The sequence below is a fragment of the Balaenoptera acutorostrata genome, chromosome 2, assembly GCF_949987535.1.
Source record: "Balaenoptera acutorostrata chromosome 2, mBalAcu1.1, whole genome shotgun sequence".
NCBI lineage: Eukaryota > Metazoa > Chordata > Mammalia > Artiodactyla > Balaenopteridae > Balaenoptera > Balaenoptera acutorostrata.
The window spans coordinates 127,180,624-127,200,323 of NC_080065.1; the positions used below are offsets into that span (position 1 = coordinate 127,180,624).

The following is a 19,700-nucleotide window of genomic DNA, read 5'->3' on the forward strand; positions in this document are numbered from 1 at the left end:
TGTATTACTATTCTAACATTATAATAATTATCTAATATCAACAGGAGTGATCTGGGCAGTGAGAACAGGGGCCATTAAATGTTTTCTCCTCTGTACTTCTTCATGCTTAAAAAATATTCAAACTTATTTTTAAAAGAAGTTTTCAGAGAGATTTTCCTTCCTCCCTAACAGAACAAGGGGCCCTCTCACCTTACAGACTTTGGTGATGGGAAAATTCATGAAACAGTGCAAGAGAACACGATCTGAGCAACAGTGTAACTGAATCCAGTTTGGGCGACAGATGTATTTTTTCTTTTCCAATTATTGTAATAAATCCAGCCAAATACCGCCAGTTATGTTCAGTGGTGGTGACTGCCTGGAGTGCTATGCGGAAGAACCCAGAGGCTGTTTCCAGGCTTGGCTGTGATTGGTGAGCTGTGGCCGCCCTTGGGGGTTGAGGGTGAGAGTCAGAAGAACAAGTTTCCCATGGGTGGGTGTCGCCGAGGGACAAGTTCTCCTCAAGTTATTTCCAGCCTCTTCCCAACCCCCGGCAAGCCAGCCCATCACAATGTGCTCCCCACAATGTGCCAACATCCCCGGGGCGGGGGAGTCTAGGTTTAATGGAAACGCGAGAGAACACGAAACCTGATGGTGCAGGAAATTAGCAGTGAACACTGGGAAACAAACGTTAAGTCACAGCTCTGTTTGTTCTGGGACAGGGGGAAGAAAATCATCATTATTTCATCTGAATAGAAGCTAAAGCCAGAGAAAAACTGAGTACCAACTAATCAAAAGGGCCGCCACCCCCCTTTCAGATGGTGGCCTTGCCACCCCTCACCGTTAGTGAGCTCCTGTGGCCAAGGAGAAAGAACTAGGGCACTGTGCGGGCTGAGAAGAGCGATTTCATCTCTACGGTCTCACGGGCTGTGTGAGGCACCAGGGTAGCCCCCCCCCCCGAGGAGGTGACATCTGAACTGATTGCCAAGTAATACAAAGGAGCCAGCCACTGGCACATTGAGACTGCTGCTGCAAGTCAAGGCACTGTGGGATTTTTTAGGCGCTTCCAGATAGACATGCCACCTCTGGCCTGGCATGTCTGCCAAGGTTTCACTAACAAAGGGCAAAGAGGTGTTTTCCTGAAAGGGACTTTTTGGGCTTCCCTGCAACTTGTCTTCAGTATGTATGGCAGAGTACATGGCCGTCTGGGCCATGAAGGTGCTTCTTGCACTGTCTGCTGCCAGCATTGACTGACCGGACTTGGTGCTGCTTAAAATAGCAGCATTGAACCATCTGTTTATTCTGTTTCTCCCAGAGCTGCAATTAGCCAGAACTGAGCGGTCAGGGAGCCCTGGGAGGAGGGCTGGGGGCTTACAATGCTAGGTCTGTTCACCTCCACAGGCACCCTTGGGGTTTGGTCAAGTCGCTTTGATTTAGTATTTAAAGACTTTTTCGTTTGCTTTTGTTTTCGTTTTTGTTTCTCAGTACAAACTGCAAAGGATAAAAAAAAAAAAATCACTCTCCTCTCAAAATTGGCAGATGAAGGATTATGACCAAACAGGTTCATTTGGTTTTCTACTGTGGATGCCCCCTCCCTTCCCCAAAATGCTAAAGACAGTCTTCCAGCTCCCCTGCCTAAGACAGACCATGATTTGTCCCTTAGAATTGGGTGAAACCGGGGTCTCCAGGGGAGCATAAACAACAGGGTGGGAGTAGGTGAGTGGGGCAAAGGCTAGAAATCTGATTCTAGACACGCCTTCCCTCATTCTCTCATTTAACAAATAGAGTACTTTTATGGTACTCCCACCACAAAGATGCAGGCCTTGTTTTCAAGAACTTAGAGTCTGGTGGGGGAGTTGGGTCTGTAAAAAAACTGAGTCTGACTTTGTTTTGCTTCTTTAATTTATTTCACTGAACCTTTCTGCGGCAATCCTGTTCATGGCAGGATTAATGGGCAAAACCTATTAAATGTTTAAGCTAGTTTAAAATTTGAACCTCTGGTACATAAATAAATGAATGAAGTTACCTGGATCCTGTTCCTGCAAAGAAAAGGACTTAAAAGGGGTAGCGTTAGTGAGACTGGACACTGTACTTCAGTGTCACCCTCATCTTTATCACCAGATCTTTTTGTACACCCACCTAGCCGTGTCCTTCACCAGACTGCAGTTTTCTTAATTAATTTCTTAATTTACTTTACTTAGTGGTGGTTCAAATTAGCATAGAGTGACAGGATCAAGGCCTCCGCAAATGAAATTACATTTGGCTTTAAAGAAATAAGGCTAGGGAATTTCCTGGCGGTCTAGTGGTTAGGACTCTGCACTACCACTGCAGGGGGGCCGGGTTCAATCCTTGGTCAGGGAACTAAGATCCCGTAAGCCACGCAGCCAAAAAAAAAAAAAAAAGAGAGAAAGAAAGAAAAAGAAAAGAAACAAAGCTAGGAGCAAATAAACTTTTTTTTAAAAATAATATTTATTTATTTATTTAGGTTGTGCCAGGTCTTAGTTGTGGCATGCGGGATCTTTGTTGCTTGCAGCACGTGGACTCTTAGTTGTGGCATGCATGTGGGATCTAGTTCCCCGACCAGGGATCAAACCTGGGCCCCCTGCAGTGGGAGCACAGAGTCTTACCCACTGGACCACCAAGGAATTCCCAAAATGAACTTTTTGATATCCTGAAAAGATGACTCACAGGATTGGTATTACAAGGAATTATATGACTTTATGCAAAAGATAAGGCCCCTTTTAAAGGAAGTGCAGAGTTCACCCAAAAACACGTACACGAATGTTCATAGCAACATTATTCGTAAGAGCCAAAAAGTGGAGATGACAAAAATGTCCATCAACTGATGAATGGATAAACCAAGTGTGGTATATTCAACAATAACAATAAAAGAAGTATGGATACACATGCTATAACATGGATGAACTTCAAAAACATTATGCTAAGTGAAAGAAGCCAGTCACAAAATGTCACATGCTGTATGATTCTATTTATATGAAATGTCCAGACTAGGCAAATCCATAGAGACAGAAAGTTGATCAGTGGTTGCCAGAGGCTGTCGGGGGAGGGGGACAAGTGAGGAGTGACAGCTTAATGAGTGCAGGGTTTCCTTTTGGGGTCATGAAATTGTTTTGGAACTAGATAGAGGTGATGGTTGCACAACATAATGAGGGTACTAGATGTACATTTTAAGAGTTAATTTCATGTTATATAAATCATATCTCAATTTAAAAAAAAGAAATTAAGTACAGATACATGCTAAAATATGGATGAACTTTGAAAACATCATGCTAAGTGAAAGATGCCAGACACAAAGGGCCACATATTATATGATTCCATTCGTAATGAAATATCCAGAATAGGCAAATCCATAGAGACAGAAAATATATAATGGTTGCACAGGCCTGGAGATCTGGGGGGAATGGGAATGTTCTAAAATTGTTCCACACTGCAAATATCCTTAAAACCATTGAATTGTACATATTAAATGGAAGAAGTGTATGGTATGAGAGTTGTATGTCAATAAAGCTGTTACATAATAAAAGAGATGTATACACTTAAGCTTTTGAAAAACTGAATCATTTCAGGGGTGGTTAGGGTAGCTTACTACGTGCAGCCTGAAGAATCCCATCTCCTTAGTTTATCTAATTTGTATGCTGAGTTTGTGAATTGAGTTTTCTAAAATTCAGGACTCACAATAAACTTATGAACAGATGACTGAAAAAAGAATCAGGTTCAGAAATAAGCACATGTATATAAGGAGATTTTGTATATAATAAAGGAGACTTTTTAAATGATTGTTCAACAAATGGTATGAGATCTAGCTAGCCATTAAAAAAAAATGGATTCCTATCATATTCCTTGTCCCCAAATAAATTGAACTGGATCAAATATGTCCATGTAAAAAAGAAAACCATAAAAGTATTGGAAGAAAATATAGGTGAATGTTTTCATGATCTTGGGGATGAGAAAGATCTTCCTAAATTAAAGCAAGAAGTTTAAAAAAAAAGGAGACATAGATTTAACTACCTTTTTTAAAAAATGCAAAAAACTTCAGTACCGCAAATAGCCTTCCTCTCTCCTCTTTTCTAGTTACTCACTCTACTCAAATTTGATTGGTCCTTCAGGGTAGAGCTAAAATTGCCCTCCCCTGTGGCATCTTTCCCAGCCACTGTAGCACATATGATCATTTCTTCCTTTGCTGAACTTCTGTTGAACTTGGTCAAAAATACAGGGATGGAAAGAGGAGGTGGACGGATTGTATTTTACCTGCCAACTCCAGACAACTGGCAGTGGTGATTCAGAGCACTGTGTTGAGAAGGATTCTGAGCTGCCTTGACCTCGGTGGGAGTGTTGTGATCAATTATTGGTATCTATCTGGGGCCTGGGATAGGTGGCATGAGTCACATGCGTTTCCTCTGCCTTTGGGCATCCCATTCTAAGTACCTAAAGCCCAGGGACCACATTTTACACTTCTTGTTCTTAATGACATATCTTTGTGTTGCTACTGTTGTTATTGCTTTTTATATTCCCTCAGAATCTCTCATGGAGCTATGTATAAGGGTGCCCAATAAATACTGTAATAATGTTATAAAAAATACTATGAAAAGAGTACGCTGGCCTTCTGAAACTAGTGCTTTCCAGGAGTCGAATGGTTCCCAAACCCAGAAAATATCCCCAAAGTGATCTCTGGTTTATGGTGTGGAGGCAGGAGGGTGGCAGGGGCTGGGTACACTAGAAAGAGGCTCATCTTTACTTTTTTATTCAAACAAACCCTGTTTACCTTCAAACTATACTCACTGCATGTGGGCTTTGTATGTGGGCAGAAAATGGAAGGGTTTGTTGAAACAGAGAAAGCTGCCCATGGAGTAAGAATTAACGATCTATTTACTGAATGAATGAATACATGAATAAAATAAAAGAACTGAAAACAGCTCTGACATGACAAGGTGTTCCACGGAGCTCAAGCATCGCATGCCCCTGGCAAGAAGCTAGCAAACAGGTCTTTGTATTAAGACCAACTCCAGGTTAACACAGAAGAGACTCAATTGGAAGGTCCGCCCACGGCTGAACAATGCTCTCTCCCAGTCTCCTCAATTCTGCTGTCTGGTTGAATTCATTTCTGCTCATTCTAGCGCCCCGCACCCCGTTTTAGCCGGCATCAGTCCAGCCTCAGGACTGCTTTTTGCAGTGGTCCTAATCTCATCTCAGCACATAAGGAGTTACCCACAGAAAGCCCAGGCCACGAAAACTCCCTGGGTTTCTGTGGCTGGAAAATCTGTGTCACCAGAGGTCTCGCTAGAGAAGTCATCCCTTCCGCTCACTGCAATTTTGGAGATGCAGGGACCACAGGCAGAAGCATGTGATAGTTCCTGGTATTTGCAGTTTACAAAGTACTTTTACATACATTATCCATTTTAGTTGATCTTCAGGAGGTAAGACTACGTCAGAGACCCACATCTTTTTCCTTGAAATCTATTTGCTTTAGAAGAGCAATTTTTGCCAAAATTCATATGAAAGGTGTTTTTTTCCTACTGGCAAGAGACACTTTTCTACCTTCCCCAATAAAGGAAGTCTAGACTCCAGGTGGGAGGAAAGCTTATGTTTAGGCACCTGCTGGGTTAGTAAGGAAGGGCTATGCCCTGGGCAGTGATGTCTGTGTTTTGGAAGGGAGAAGGGAGTGACATTTTTAGGCTGCAAGCCTCTTCTGACAGCGCTGAGGACAGATCTATTTTTGGAAGCGTTCTCTGCCACCCACGAAGAACTCAAAAGGTAACCAAGCACCTGGCACAAGGTTTCCTGTGGGGAAAGTTGTTAAGGGCTGGAGAGCTTCTGCGTATTCTGAGTCATGAAGTTTGACTTCATCATCAATCTGATGCAGAGAGAGCACAAAACGCCCCCCACGCACCCCACCCCGGCCTTGTTTTGAATCACATTTGGTTGCATGACGACAGCACACTTGGGGATGGCACAAATTCTCAAATCATAAAAGATTGGGCCCCAGACTCACAGAGAGGAGGCCAGGGTGATGTGTGTTAACCTAAAATGGTAGATGGTATAGTTCCGAGGTGGAAGGAACCTTGTGCTGGGGATCAGCTCTGCCACTTCCTGGCTGTGTGATCATGGGCACGTGACTTAACCTCTCTGAGCTCACTTTCCTCATCTGTAAAGTGAAGGATCAAATCAAATGATTTCTAAGGTCCTTTTAGCCCCAGTCTTCGATGACACACACACACACACACAAACACACACACACACGCAAGATAATTAACTTTCATGCAACTTGTTTCCTCATCCATAGAACAGAGATAGAAATAGACTCTACCCCATGTATTTACTGTGAGTGGTAAAAAGATAATAAATGTAAACTGCTTGGCACAGTCCCCAGCGTAAAGTAAGTGCTCAATACATGTGAGTTTTTTTTTTTTTAATTTATTTATTTATTATTTATGGGTGTGTTGGGTCTTTGTTTCTGTGCGAGGGTTTTCTCTAGTTGCGGCAAGTGGGGGCCACTCCTCATCGCGGTGCGCGGGCCTCTCATTATCGCGGCCTCTCTTGTTGCGGAGCACAGGCTCCAGACGCGCAGGCTCAGTAATTGCGGCTCACGGGCCCAGTTGCTCCGCGGCATATGGGATCTTCCCAGACCGGGACTCGAACCCGTGTCCCCTGCATTGGCAGGCAGACTCTCAACCACTGCGCCACCAGGGAAGCCCCTACATGTGAGTTATTAAAGCACTGTTCATGTGGCCAGTGACATCAGAGGCAGCTTTGTTAGGGCGGTGGACAATAAAAAGCGTGACAAACATCAGTGGGAATTAAGCTGGTGTTCTGGATGACCTACAGATGAGTATACTGACCATGTTTGCCACTGGAATGACACTGGCTTAACAGGTAAAGGAAAGACAAGGCAAGAGGATGTTGGGTGTTTCAAGAGCTAACAGCTTCCATTCCCGCCACCAAGAGGGTAGCCAATTATGCCACTTAAAATTGAAATGTGAGATATTGTGACCTGTTTTGTCACAATCAACTCTGGAAAGGCTGCGTTCCCAGGGTGCCATCCCACCTTGTACCACTGCCCTAGTAGAGCACTGCTGACTCAAGGCGAGGAATTTGGCATACAAGGGGGCTTCTCTTTGTTCCATCTACGGGCTTTAGTTACTGAAGATGTGGTGAGGATGGCGAGACCCACACAGGAATAATGTTAGAGAGGAGTTCCTGAATAATTTGGCCGGGATGTCAACACTGCTTAAAAACTAAGGTGTAATTTCCAGGTTCGTATGTAATCTCATTTAGAACTCGAGATTCTCTCTTGTACTTTGCCTGAGGCCTGCTCTAAGTCACCTGGGAAGAGTTCCCTGAAGACCTGTAGGAACCAGCACACATGCCCACAAGCTGCTGCTCAGTTTAAGCCAACCTCAGCTTCTTCCAGTGGGGGCCCCCTGCGGGTCGCTTCTCTTTTGTGTCATAATTAGCGCACATCGTTTCTCCCCTGACACACCACAGGCATAAATATGAGCTTTAGTATTTCCCTTGTGTAATTGTGTTACTTATTACACTCCCTAAACACAGTAAGAAAACTACTAGCCTGGGAAATGTGACAAACCCTTTTCTTACCCTTCCAGTCAGCCTGAGGGTTGGAGATTTAAGCGTATCCCTAATCACCTTGTTCTATTTTTCAAAGAACTATTTAATACAATTGGTCTGTATGTTGTGTCCAAAGATGAGGATCAGTCACTTGATTTCCTTGTGGACGCTTTGCTGTTCCTCATTCCTTTGTCACCCACAATGCCCCTAAATAAACTGGGAGCCATTTGTCAGGGGAGGGATCAATCAAAGATATTGTGGGTTCACCTCCTATGGTTGCACAGATTGTATATTGCCCAAATTCAGGGTGGTGGGTGTCATTTGCATAGACTACAATGGGATGGCCATTCCTGCAGTGGGGCCGTGCACAATTTGCACAATCATATATGGCAGTAAATACGTGGACAAGCCGTAGCATCATTCCTGGCAGGGAGGATTCCCAAAACTTAAGGCATATATTCTGTTCAGGACAGAGGGGTCAGTTTAGCATCTTTATAATTAAATGTTAGTGAAGACTCTTGGAAGAAATTTCTCCATTGTTTTCGGTATCTTCTCGTTTTAATTATTTATTTTATTATTATTATTTTTTAGTAAATTTATTTATTTAATTATCTTTTTATTTTTGGCTGCGCTGGGTCTTTGTTGCTGCTCACAGACTTTCTCTAGTTGCGGTGAGCGGGGCTACTCTTCGTTGCAGTGCACAGGCTTCTCATTGCAGTGGCTTCTCTTGTTGTGGAGCATGGGCTCTAGGCCTGTAGGCTTCAGTAGTTGTGGCACGCAGGCTCATTAGTTGTGGCTCCCGGGCTCCAGAGCGCAGGCTCAGTAGTTGTGGCACACAGGCTTAGTTGCTCTGCGGCATGTAGGATCTTTCCAGACCAGGGCTCGAACCCGTGTCCTCTGCATTAGCAGGCGGATTCTTAACCACTGTACCACCAGGGAAGTCCTTCTCGTTTTATTTAGCTCAGGTTCACTATCAATTGTATAACCAATGAAGTCTTCACTATGATTGGCTGCCAAATTTATGGTGTGCCTGTAATATGTATAACTTCATTTTTATGTTAACCTCATGCCTGATGTTATTTCAATCCTACAGGGGCCTACTATGTGTCAGGCTCTGTTCACATAGAGACAACAGTGAACAAGAAGACAAAGTCTATTTCATGTTCCTACTCTTGTTTTGCTTTTTCTTTCTCATCTACTCTAATCTATGATTTCTTGCTCTACTGTAACCACTTATATGCTTTTTGGATCAAGAAAGTGTAAAAAATAAGTAAATGCTATAAATACATATGTACCTAACAATAAAGCACTAAAATATATGAAGCAAAACTGACACAACTGAAAAGAGAAATAGACAATTCAGCAATAATAGTTGGAGATTTCAACAATCCACTTTGAATAATAGCTAGAACAACTAGGCAGAAGATTAACAAGGAAATAGAGGACCTGAGTTAACTATAAGCCAGCTAGACCTAATAGACACCTGTAGAACACTCTACCCAACAGCAGCAGAATATACATTCTTTTCAAGTAAACATGGAACATTCTCCAGGATAGACCACATGCTATAGCAAAAAGCAAACCTCAATAAATTTAAAAGGATTGAAATAATGCAAAGTATGTTCTTCAACTACAAAGGAATGAAATTAGCAGTCGATAATAGAAAGAAATTTGGGAAATGCACAAATATAAGGAAATTAAACCACACACTGCTACATAATCAATGAGTCCAAGAAATCACAAGGGAAATTAGAAAATCCTTAGAGATGAATGAAAATAAAGCCATAACATACCAAAACTTACTATCTGTTAACTAAAGTAAGTAAATAACCACTCTTAGCATTACTTAATTTCATTTCAGAGAATAAATGAGAAACTATTCTTTTATAGTTTCAGGTTCTAGGCAGAAAGCCTCAGTACTTGCCCATATTGGTGCTAAATTAATATTTGTTGAATGAATGAATCAGTTGCGTTCCAGTGGCAAGAAGGTCAACTAAGGAATCAGGAGTCTCATGTTGGATTCCTACTTGACTAACCCTTTTCCTCTTACTTTTTTGCACAAGCCATTTACGTTTTAAGAGTTTTTATAAATTCCCATCCTCTTCACTCTTTCCCTTTCTTCTCCATTAGGCCTCTGCATCAGTCTGTGGTTTAAACTACGTACTCAAGCTCTTAGCACATAAACTTTTTTTGTTCTACTGTGAAGCTAGGGATTGGCAAACTACTGCCTGGGGGCCGAATCCAGCCCACCACCTGTTTTCGTATGACCTGCATTAAGAATAGTTTTTACATTTTTCAATAGTTAAAAAAAATCAAAAGAAGAATAATATTTCATGACGTGAAAATGATAGGAAATTCAAATTTCATTGTCCATAAATAAAGCTTTATTGGAACACAGCCACGCCAATCTGTCTACTATTTTCTATGGCTGTGTTCATGATACAATGGCAAAGTGCAGTAACTGTGACAGAAAGCTTGTCACAAAGCTTTTGTGGCCCACAAAGCCCAAAATATTTACTATCTGTCCCTTTACGTAAAAGTTTGTGGACTCCTGTTCTAAGCTTGTACAACCATATTCATGACTTGCTATGCCTTTCCCTCTTTCCATCATGACAAACCCTTATTCTCATTCAAAACCCTTTCTCCTCAGTCCTTACCTGATTATCACACCTGGTCACATAATTCTCTTCACCACCTCTTGGCATTACTTAATATAGGCCAACACAAATATAATTAACTTGCAATTTTTCTATTTAAAAATATGTCTTGAATATGTGTTTCCTATCTTCTCTACTTCATTGTGAAGACTCCAAGGTTCTTCTATGTCCTATATTTCCCTCCACACACAGGGCAGTGCCCAAGTTTTGTTGTCAGACAGGTTCGCGTTTTGGTTCCACCACTCACTAGCTGAGCAAGTGATGTACCTTTCCTGAATCTCTTCATCTGCAGAAGGGTTTTGTTATGAAGAATAAGGAGATGATTATGAAAGGGTCTAAGACCCAGGAGGTGCTCCACAAACAGTAGTAATTATCAGTGGATAATTTCTTTATTTGCAATAGCAAGACATTACCTTTGCTCTTAATGAAACTCATAGTGATGGAGTGAGAATTCAAAGAAGTAGTAAGTCAGTAGAAATGGAGCTTCATGGTTCAGCTGGAGCCCTGTAAAGATTAGCTGGAGACATTCAAGGCCTGAAATGAGATATTAGACCAATGAGACTTGGTTTAAAATTTAACAAACCTTTCTTGGTTACTTACTGAGCTCAGTACTGCCTTGGACAGGCCTCAGGTGATGTGAAAGACAGAAGACCACATCTGTCCTGGAGGAGATTTTTGTCTAAATTGGGGTAGGAGTGGGGAAACAGACATGAGCTATGTTCTTACTTGTCCGTAATTTTTCTCTTCTCTCTCAGGATGGATGATTCAGAGCCAGCAATTCACATAAAAAGAATTGCACATGGAAAGTATTACTGCTATTCTGTGGGGAAATAAGCTTCTAAGTACAGCAATCTGAAATTAATAACTTTCTCTGTGGAAACTCTCTTGACAACATCTCAAGATGAAGCCAAAGAGTGCAATTTTTACAGCCTTGGATTATCTTCTCTGTCTGCTTGGCTTGCAGCAGGCACGGATCCGTGAGTCAGAAATTCAGAGTTTGCCCCTTCACTGTGCAGTTGGCTCGCCAACTGGAGACCTTATACAGCAGTGACTCAATTTCTCAATTCCCCAGTTCACGCAGCCATTGAATCAACACACATCACCTCAATTTACTTACAAAAGGCTTTTTTTGGGGGGGGCACTCCGTGCAGCTTATGGGATTTTAGTTCTCCAACCAGGGATCGAACCTGTGTCCTCGGCAGTGAGAACATGGAGTCCTAACCACTGGACCGCCAGGGAACTCCCAATTTACTTACAAAAGGCTTTGGGGGAACTCAGAGAAAAAAAAAAAAGAACAAGTCCTCACCATTAACAGAAAACATACTGGTTCAGGACATCAGAAAAGGAGTAGGAAATGGAGATTGAAAGCTGGAGATCAACTTTTTTTTTTCTTTTGAGAGAAAATATTCCTGTGAGAAAGCCCAGTGTTTATATTATGATAAATATGTATGTCCACATGCAGGGAGTGTATAGCTATTGAGGGAGAAAGTAATTTAGGAAAGAAGTAGATGAGAAGGACAGCAACTTCTTTTCCACAGAAGGCACAAAAGTGCTGCAGACACGCATGAAGGTGGCAGCAGTTGCTCCAATAGCCATATGTTTCAGCACAGACATCTTTTTTTATTCCTTCTTACCCGTAAATTTAGAAAATCTGAGCAAAGAAGTCTGGATTTCTACTTTCCAAGGATGAGATTTCTTAAAATTTCAAATTAGACTTTTTTTCCCTTATATAAAACCACAAGGTAGGAGATTATGTTTGGAATGACTCACTGTACATCGTTACATTTGAAGGTTGTTTTTCCAGATTAAAAAGAACAATTGTGGGACAGACTAAGGAGCAGACCACCTGGAAACTCTCGGATTGGCATGTTGCTGGATTTGTTCACTCTCCCACAGTGGACATATGTGAGGCCAGTGCTTGGAAATAGGGACAGACATGTTGGAGTTTGGATACTGGTAGAGAACTCAAAGTGAGGAAGAGAAATATATAGAATTTTTGTTGATTACAGTTGGCTCCTACATACAGAGACCTCAGGGTAGGTTCAAAACGTACAGCTGAGGTTTAAAATATGTAGTTAACTAAACTTGAAAATTAGAAGATAAAACAATAATGAGATTAGTGGCAACTCTGGACTACCAACTTGGAAAAGCAATCAAGAAGAAATGGGAATGGCGACAGGCTTCAGAGATTAAGTGTTTTTCTGTGTTGGACATGTGAGTAGAAGCAATTCCAGATGTCTGGGTATGATAGAAACAGCAGACCTCAAATGCCTGCTCTAGTATAGATAGCTATACTGTGCTAGATGCTTTGGGAGATATCAAAATATTTAAAAGACAAATAGTTTCATCTTCACAAAGTTTCTAATTTACTTGCATGATAATGGTTTAGAAAGCCAACTTGATGGGTTTACAGTCCAGCTTTAACCCTTACCAGCTCTGTGTTCTTGGGTAAAATACTTAATCTCTTCAGGCATTACTCCCTCATCTGTGAAACATCAATACTTGTATCTCCTATATGGCAGTTATGCTGCCTCCTTTCCATTCTTCCACAAGGCAAGCTTTCACTTCCCTCACCCCCTTTGCATATATGTTCCTGTTACCTGGAAAGCTCTTAGCATGGCTACATCTTTGAAGTTTTGCCTTTCATGTCAGAGCTTTAGTTCAGAAAATATCGTGTCTATATCCACGGATGGGGCTGTTAAAACACTGAAAGGACTACATAAGAATGCGGATGCTATTATTATCAGCCACCCGAAGTAGGCTTTGAGATCAAGGAGTTCTCCAGGATTTAGGGTCAGCAGATATTTTCTCTAAAGGGCCAGATAGCAAGTCATTTAGGATTTGCAGGCCATACTAAACAAATGGGAGCGGTTGTGTTCCAAATAAAACAATTTATGGACACAGAAATTTGACTTTCACGTTGCTTTCCACAGTGAAAAATGCTGCTTTCCACAGGATTTGGCCTCCGCCCTGTAGTGGACTGACCCCTAGACTATATGAGGATGGCAGACAAGAAGGGAGTGGAGAAGAACCGAGATTCTGCAGCCAGATATTAGGGATCAGATGGCTGCTGCGTGAGACTGTCTCAACCTCGCTGGGCGCCAACGACCTCTACAATGAGGCTGCGGCCCCCATGTCTGGGGTTTGTGATGAGGGTTAGAAGTGACACGCAGGGGAAGCTCGGTGCTTGGAACGAGGCGCCCATTACCAGCGTCGCCCTCTCTGCAGTGACCTGGGAGCAACGGGGTTTCGGGCGGAACCGACTCCGAAGCCCCAGCCTCGAGGTGCGGGAGGAGGGGCGGAGCCCATCCGGGGCGGCGGCACCGCGGCGCGAGGGCGGGCCGGCCGGGCTGGGCGGCGCGAGTCGGGGGCGGGGCGGCGGCGCAGCGTCGTCGTCGTCCTCCCCGCCTCCTCCCCAGGGCCCGCGTCGGAACCTCGGTAGCCGCGGCGCTCACAGCCCGAGAAGAGCGGCGGGCCTGGCAGCGGCGGCGGCCACCGAGACCCACCCGAGGCGCGTCCCCGTCAGCCTCCCGGCGCCCCCAGGCCGCAGCGCCCGCGCACCTTCAGCTCGCTCGCTCGCCCTCCTTCCCTGCGGCCGGCTGCGCCATGGCGTTGGCGTTGGCGGCGCTGGCGGCGGTGGAGCCGGCCTGCGGCAGCCGGTACCAGCAGGTAAGCAGCGCCCAGTGTCTCCCCGGCCCTGCCCTACTCGCTGGCCGCTTCAGGCCTCCTCTCCGGCCCCGCCTGTGGCCAACTCGATGCCGCGGCTTGGCAGGCCGCTCTGGGCCTGGGCGGGCCGGGCGGGCCCCGGGCTCGAATTCGAGGCGGCCGCGAGCTGGGCCTGTCCCTCCGCCACCCGGGCCGGGACTCGGGCGGTGGAAAAACCTCCGCCCCGCAGTGTTTCTCGCATTTCCCATGGCGGGCGGGTCCCCGGGACGGAACCCGCGACCCTCCGGAGGCGTCGACCGGGGGGCATTCAGTTTTCCTTTTTCCACCTTGAATTTGATGTCACTGGAAAGAAAGAAAAAAAAGCGTGAGATGGAAAAGGAAACTGGGTGGAGAGAAAAGATTAAAATCGCTGCTACTGCTGCCGACAGCTCTCCGCAGCGAGATGCGATTACTCAGAGTTTCAGAGCCTAGTCTGTTCGTCGAAACCCATCCCCCTCGCTTGCGTTTTAAGACAAAAGTCAGAATGAGACGAGGAACAAGTCCGCAGTTCGCAGTAGATTTGGAAAAGGCGATTAGCTGGCGATGTCCCTAAAATGTCGAGCTACGTTGCAGGCTGCAGGGCGTGTGCCTGAGTGTGTGTTTTCAGAGATTGGAAATGACGTTTAAAGAGATTGAATAGCATAGCTGGGGAGAAAATGTATGGGAGATGATTGGATTATTATCTCGGGTACGATTTCTAAGTTGAGGCCCTAGGGAAAAGAGCTGCTTGTTTTACTCGCCTGTCTGTAGCCGGGTTTCCCTCGGAAATTCGGGAAGACATTTTGCAGGGTTTTTAGAGGTATTTAATCTAAGACATCGTAATCGTGGGAACTGAGCCAGGTGGTAACTGATGTTGATTGGAACCGCAGGTAACTGCTTACATTTTGTTTCAGATGCTTTCACTGTAATTTGTATACAAATGGCAATAGTGCTTTTATGAAATTAAATGTCCTATCATAGATGATCTACAGTTTTATATTTTAGAAGTGAGGAAAACCAGTATGATTAAAACATGTAGATTAACCCTGGTGGGTGGGGCCAATTACTGGGTTGTTTTGCTGTCGTCAGCCCTCTGTTGTAATTTCCTCCCTCCTACAGCCCGACTCCTGATATGACTGATTTTAAGAATTTAGCTTTTTGGTTTCATAAGCACGCCCAAATTGTGGCAATGCAGTCTAGTCCTTAGATCTCTCACAGCCTGGGGTACATGCTTTTTTGTATGACCTTGGGCAAGGCCCTGGGTTCCTCGCTGCTTTAGTAAAATACGATTGACAGGTATCACTTAACTGTCACCAAGGTGTTCACAAGTCACATGTACCCCATCGTGTGATTTAATTCATTCTTTTCATCCTGCCTTGGATAAGGCAAAGAAGCAAAAAGCTGTGGCTTTTCTTTGTACTGCCATCTTCTTGAGCTATTAGGTAATGCTGACATAACGCTAGAATACAAAAAATTTGATGGAGTAACAAAATTACGTATTTCTCAGCGTAGTGTTTAATAGCTTTTAATATGCAGAACAGAGGTATGTTAAGGACAGGCCATCTTTTTTATTTTTTAAAACTTACTATTTTGAAGAAATCTTCAAAAAAAAAATGAAAGACCTAATCTTCCTAGAAAAATTGCAAAATATGAAAGCCAAAAAAAAGCCAAAACCCCACACCAAAAACCTATCACATATAGATAACCAAAGTTAATATTTTGTGTATTCTTGTGGACTCATAGCTGTGTAAGTATACATGAGTGTAGATAAGTGTACATGTACAGATAAGGAAAGTTAATATTGATTGAGCATTTATTATGTGCCAGTCATGGTACTAAGTGCTTTATATCCATTATTTCACTTAATCCTCACAAAACCCCTTCGAGGCAGGGTTTGGTGTTGTATAGATGACAAGTCAAGACTCCCTAGAAGCTCAGTAACTTGCTCAAGGTCACAGCTTCTAAGTAGTGATTACAAGGATAAATACATGCTCACCTACTTAAAACACAGGCTTATGGCCCAAATATAAGCATATGCATTAGCAGATATATACATGTGCATATGTATTTTCTTATGTACCCATACATACATATACAGGCACATCTTTGTACATACGTGCAGTTCCATGGGCCCCTGATTATACTTGCACACACTTTGTACATATGTGCACATGTATGTTTACATACCCACATGTTCTCAAACACATGTGCATTCACAAATTTGCACGTGTATGTATTGTGCACGTATATGTACAAAGGCACACAATATAGCTATATAATAAAATGGGTTCATATTTTAATGTCTGCAGAGCATGCAGTTGTATGGCGAACCATAATTTAATTAATTGGCTATTGTTGGTCTCTAAGGGTATTTATAATTTTTTTCTGTCACTGAAGTTTCTTTTATATACATCTTCAACTATTTCCTTAGTATAAATTTCTAGGCGTGTAAATGCTTGGTCAGAGAATATACGTATTTAAAAGGCTTTTGAATTATGGAATGTGATGAATTGTCCAGGCAACTTGATGGGAGCATGATACTCTTTGGTTGTCACAAAGGGCCGTTCTGACTTCTGTTTCATCTGGTTAGTCAAATTGAGCTGGTCCTCTAGTGAAGTAAGTGTAATGGAAAACTATATGATTCATTCATAAATGCAAACAGTGGTTTTGCCTTTATGGTATTTTGATTGGTAGAGCAATATGTGCACAACTTAGCATTACCACAGACTATACGGATAGGCTGGTCTCATAGGTTTCCTGTCGCTTTATTTATTTTTCTCTTTTTGCATTTTGAAACTGAGATTGTGTGTCCAAACATTCTGAAGCACTGTTTCAGGAAGCTCTAGGTAGGCCCAGTGTTGGGAAACCTGTTGTGTTTTCATCTCTTTGAGGATGTTTACCCTGTTAATCCATTCCAAGCCTTCTTTGCCTCACTGTAATAGATCTTTGGCTATACCATGCATTTTGCCAAATACTTCCTGAAATGTTTTGAGATATTTGGATTTAAATCCATTGAAAGTAGGCAATGATGACACTGCCATATAGGGTTAAAAATAGACTGCAGAGGGCTTCCCTGGTGGCGCAGTGGTTAAGAATCCGCCTGCCAGTGCAGGGGACACGGGTTCGAGCCCTGGTCTGGGAAGATCCCACATGCCGCAGAGCAACTAAGCCCGGGCGCCACAACTACTGAGCCTGTGCTCTAGAGCCCACAAGCCACAACTACTGAAGCCCACACACCTAGAGCCCGTGTTCCACAAGAGAAGCCACTGTGATGAGAAGCCTGCGCTCTGCAACGAAGAGTAGCTCCCACTCGCCACAACTAGAAGAAGCCCGTGCGCTGCAACGAAGACCCAGTGCAGCCAAAAAATAAAAAAAAAAGATTGCAGAATGTTTACTTTTAGATCTGACTCCCTGTCAGCTAAAGAAGTTGCTTGCTTGTGGACATCACTAATAAGTTTGTATTGTAGTCTGGTGACATTGTAAAGCAGTTTTGGGTAAGTTCTTTCAGGATTGTGAAGGAAGGTTTTGATAGATGAGGGAAAGAATTTCATCTCCGGCAGGCCAAACTTTTTCATGTTCAAGTGTTAGATGATGTCATGATCCTAGAGGAAGGAGTGAGTGGTGCCCATGTGGTTTTACTTTTTTATTTTTTTTAGTTTCAGAAGACATTATAATTATATCATGGAATGCCCCTTAGAATGTCATGTCAAGATTTTGAAGTAATTTGGTGTATTTGTGGCCTGTATTGCCAATGATCAAAGAAAACTTTTATAAAAATACTGAGAAGATGGGTAGAATTATTTCTTAGAAGAATTTTTTTAGTTGTGGTAAAATATATATGAAGTTTTACCATTTTAACTGTACACTGTTTTTAAGTGTACAGTTAGTTCAGTAGTTTTTTTTTTTCTTGGCTGCATTGGGTCTTCGTTACTGCGCTCGGGCTTTCTTTGGTTGCGGCGAGCGGGGGCTACTCTTCGTGGCAGTGCGCGGGCTTCTCATTGCGGTGGCTTCTCATTGCAGAGCATGGGCTCTAGACCGCGGGCTGCAGTAGTTGTGGCAGGCAGGCTCAGTAGTTGTGGCTCACGGGCTTAGTTGCTCCGTGGCATGTGAGATCTTCCCGGACCAGGGATCGAACCTGTGTCCCCTGTATTGGCAGGCGGATTCTTAACCAACCACTGTGCTACCAGGGAAGTCCCAGTTCAGTTGTATTAAGTACATTCACATTGTTGGGCATTCTTCACCACCATCCATTTCCAGAAACTCCATACCCCTTAAACAATAACTCTCTATTTCCCCCTTCCAAGCCCCTGACAGCCAACATTCTGCTTTCTGTCCATGAATTTGATTACTCTAAGTACCTCATATAAGTGGAATCATATAGTATTTGTTCCTTCTGACTGGCTTATTTCACTCAGCATAATGTCCTCCAGGTTCATCCATGTTGCGGCATGTGTCAGAAAATGTGTCATTTTAAGGCTAAATAATATTCCATTGTATGTGTATACTATATTTTGTTTATCTACTTTTTGGCCATTGTGAATAATGCTGCCGTAAATATGGGTGAACAAGTATCAAAAGAGTCCCAGCTTTCAATTCTTTTGGATATATTGTTGAATTTGTATAATTTGTAGGTTTTACCATATGAACCAACAATTTGTAGAATTGTTGGTTCATATGGTATTGCTATTTTTAATTTTTTGAGGAACTGCCATACTGTTTTCCATAGCAATGCACTATTTTATATTCCTACCAGCAGTGCATAGGGATTCCAAATTTGTCACATCCTCATCAACACTTGTTATTTTCTGTTTTGTTTTTGATAAAGCTATCTTAATGGGTGTGAAGTGGCATCTCATAATGGTTTTGGTTTGCATTTCCCTAATGATTAGTGATATTGAGCATCTTTTTATGTGCTGGTTGGCCATTTGAATATCGTTGGAAAAATGTGTATTCAAGTCCTTTGCCAATTTTTGAATTGGGCAAATTCAAAAATTCAAATTTTTGAATTGTTTGCTTTTTGTTGTTGAGTTGTAGGCATAATTTCTTTTTTTTTAATTGAAGTATAGTCGATTTACAATATTGTGTTAGTTTCAGGTGTACAACATAGTGATTCAGTATTTTCGCAGATTATACTCCACTATAGGTTATTACAAGATAATGGGTATAATTCCCTTTATGTGTATATTCTTGTTGCTTATCTATTTTATATGTAGTAGCTTGTATCTGTTAATCTCATACCCCTAGTTTGTCCCTCCCTCCTTCCCTCTCCCCTTTGGTAACCACAAGTTTGTTTTTTATATCTGTGAGTCTGTTTGTTTTGCATATACATTCATTTGTATTATTTTTTAGATTCCACATATAAGTGATATCATACAGTATTTGTCTTTCTCTGACTTATTTCACTAAGCATAATCTCTAGGTCCACCCACTTGCTGCAGATGGCAGTATTTCATTCTTTTTTGTGGCTGAGTAATATTCCATTGTATGTATATATTAAGAAGATAATGGTGTGTGTGTTTGTGTGTGTGTATCTCACATCTTCTTTATGTGCATTTTCAACTTTTTACTATGAAAATTTCAAACATATACAAAAATTTAGTGTAATAAATCTTATGTACCCATCACTCAGCTTCAACAATTATCAAAAAATGGCTAATCTTGGGACTTCCCTGGTGGTCCAGTGGTTAAGAATCTGCCTTCCACATATACAATGGAGTATTACTCAGCCAAAAAAGGAAACGAAATTGAGTTATTTGCAGTGAGGTGGATGGACCTAGAGACTGTCATACAGAGTGAAGT

The 19,700-nt window shown here is 42.5% G+C and overlaps 1 protein-coding gene across 1 annotated transcript in view; it reads left to right on the forward strand.

The window, feature by feature from the left end:
• Positions 1–13,610: 13,610 nt before the first annotated feature.
• NDFIP1 (Nedd4 family interacting protein 1) overlaps positions 13,611–19,700 on the forward strand; it is a 51,124-nt gene continuing 45,034 nt past the window's right edge. The window contains exon 1 of the mRNA XM_057541315.1: positions 13,611–13,886. Coding sequence (XP_057397298.1) covers positions 13,824–13,886 — 63 coding nt within the window. The 5' untranslated portion in view covers positions 13,611–13,823. The remainder of the gene's footprint in view (positions 13,887–19,700) is intronic.